Source organism: Saprolegnia parasitica (genome assembly GCF_000151545.1).
Source record: "Saprolegnia parasitica CBS 223.65 unplaced genomic scaffold supercont2.47, whole genome shotgun sequence".
Taxonomy (NCBI): Eukaryota; Oomycota; class Saprolegniomycetes; order Saprolegniales; family Saprolegniaceae; genus Saprolegnia; species Saprolegnia parasitica.
Genome location: NW_012156441.1, coordinates 150,553 through 152,827, shown reverse-complemented (window position 1 = coordinate 152,827; position 2,275 = coordinate 150,553). Strand labels below are relative to the sequence as shown.

Sequence of the window (2,275 nt, the reverse complement as noted above, 5' to 3'; positions counted from 1 at the left end):
TTACAGCACGGGCGAGTACTTGAGGAACTGCATGCTAAAGTCCGCTTCGCCTTGCGTCTTGGAGCGCAGCGCCGTGGCGTATCCCACCATGTTGGCCAGCGGCACGTGGGCGTCGATGCGACTCCGGCCGACGCGCATGGACGGGCAAAGTCCAACCTAGTTCTTCCCATCAACACATAGCCCAACCTGTTGTAGACACGTACTTCTTGGATGTGTGCTCGGCGCTGCGAGTTCAAGTCCGAGAGGATGTCACCGACGCACCGATCCGGCGTCCGCACGAGGAGCGCCATCATCGGCTCGAGTTGCACGGGCATCGCGAGCTCGATCGCCTCCTTGAGCGCTAGCGACGCGCAGGACCGGAACGCTTGCGCGGACGAGTCGTTGTCGTACTCGCAGTTGGCCGCGTCGACGGTAATTTCGAGGTATGCCAGGCGGTGGCCCGTGAGCGGACCACGGCCAAAACCACTCTATTAGGCACAAAAAACTCAAACCACGCAATACTCAAAAGAATAAACGTACCTGGAACCCGTCTTCGATCGCTTGGACAAAGCCATGCGGCAGCTTTTGGAAGAGCGACGCGTCCTTCGAGTCCGACTTCTTCCACTTGATGCGGTTCGTGCCGTCCTTGGACGACTCGGGGTCGATCGGAGCCAGCGTAAACGACACCTTGGCAAACTGCCGGTCGGTGCCCAGCATCGTATCGTACCGAAACTCGTGCTAGACAATATTTCCATCACGACCGATCGCATCGGGGCTAGGGTTTAATAACCCTAGCCCTGAAAAAGACGTACGTCAACGGTGGCCGAGATCGACTCGCGATACGCGACACGCATCTTGCCGACGGACGGGTTGAGCTTGTACTCGGTCTTGAGCCGATCCTGGAGGATTTCCATGTGCAGCTCGCCCATGCCGCTCATCTAATCAAAATTTAAAGAATCAAACATGAGCGAAAACATCCAAAATCATAGTTTACCAAGGTCTGGCCTGTCTCTTCGTCTTGCGTCACCACAAAGCTCGGGTCTTCGCGCTGCAGATGCTGGAGCGCTTCGTCGAGCTCTTTTTGGCGGCTCAGCGAGTCCGACTCGATCGAGCAGGTAAAGACCTACTCAGTATGTCGTCGTCTTCGGGCTCACTGGCTCGTGCAGGGTACCGGCGCTGGGATCTCGACACCGGGCAGCAGGAGACGCGTGTTGTCGCTGGCCGCAATCAGCGTATCCCCCGTAAACCTATGCAGCGCAGCATGAGCTTCGGAGTGATATGATGGACGGTACGTGTTCTTGAGTCCGACGGCGGCGCCAATGTTGCCAGCCGTGATGAGCTCGACTTCGTCGGCGTCGTCGGCCGCCACCTGCATGAGGCGCGTGATACGCTCCTTGGCATTTCTAGGCATAGGGTTAAGATCATATTGTCATGGAGGTTCGAAGCGCATACCGCGTCGTGTTGAGCAGCTGCGCTTTGGCATTGAGCGTGCCCGAGTAGACGCGGAAAAACACAATCGGGCCGCGCTGCCGGTCGTGCTTGACCTACTCGTCACCGTATTTTAGCGCAAAAGGGTAGCAGCCACCGACCTTGAAAGCGAGGAGCGAGAGCGGGCTCGAAGCGTCGGCCTCTTTTTCAAGCGTCTTAAGCACCGTGTGGTTCTTGTCGATCTGCGTCGCCTCAAAGGGCGAGCTCGACGGGTCGGCGGGCGACGGCAAGTAGTCGACGACGGCGTCCAAGAGCGGCTGCACCCCCTTGTTTTTGAGCGCACTAAAAATCAACGGTCAATACTTTCCGAATGCGAGGATCGAAGCAGGGACTACCTGCCGCAGAGGGTCAAAACCGCTCGCGGCGCGTCGTCGGGCTTGCGCACCGTGATGCGGCGCAATGCAGCCTTGAGCGTTGCGTCATCGACTTGCTCTTCCATAAGAAAAAGGTCGCCGAGGACGTCGTCAAAATCCGAGGCTTTCTCGACCAACCTAAGAGACAAAAATGATGTACGACACGTCGAGAAATCGACGGATGGAGTCGTACGCAGCCCGCGCGGCCGCCGCCTTGGCGTAGAGTGCTTGCATTTTCTCGTTGCCTGTCACCGGGAGGAGAGGCAGCCTACGCAGCGCGCGTCAAACGAGTGCTCTACCGAGGATCGAAGCGGGTACCGGCGGACTTGCTCGCCGTCGTCGCCGTGCCACGTGAGCATTTCCATGGTGATGATATCGACGACGCCGTAAAAATCACTGTTTTCGCCCATCGGAATCTGGATTGGAAGCGCGACGACGTTGAATCTATTGCCGTT

The 2,275-nt window shown here is 57.8% G+C and overlaps 1 protein-coding gene across 1 annotated transcript in view; it reads right to left on the bottom strand.

Annotated features, from left to right (window-relative positions):
* Positions 1–2,275, bottom strand: part of SPRG_20745 (hypothetical protein) — a gene marked incomplete at both ends in the record, with an annotated part of 2,838 nt that continues 563 nt past the window's right edge. The window contains 12 exons of the mRNA XM_012348844.1: positions 1–156; positions 204–467; positions 520–717; positions 792–917; positions 974–1,102; positions 1,151–1,226; positions 1,272–1,382; positions 1,432–1,523; positions 1,569–1,749; positions 1,803–1,958; positions 2,014–2,088; positions 2,139–2,264. Coding sequence (XP_012204234.1) covers positions 1–156; positions 204–467; positions 520–717; positions 792–917; positions 974–1,102; positions 1,151–1,226; positions 1,272–1,382; positions 1,432–1,523; positions 1,569–1,749; positions 1,803–1,958; positions 2,014–2,088; positions 2,139–2,264 — 1,690 coding nt within the window. The remainder of the gene's footprint in view (positions 157–203; positions 468–519; positions 718–791; positions 918–973; positions 1,103–1,150; positions 1,227–1,271; positions 1,383–1,431; positions 1,524–1,568; positions 1,750–1,802; positions 1,959–2,013; positions 2,089–2,138; positions 2,265–2,275) is intronic.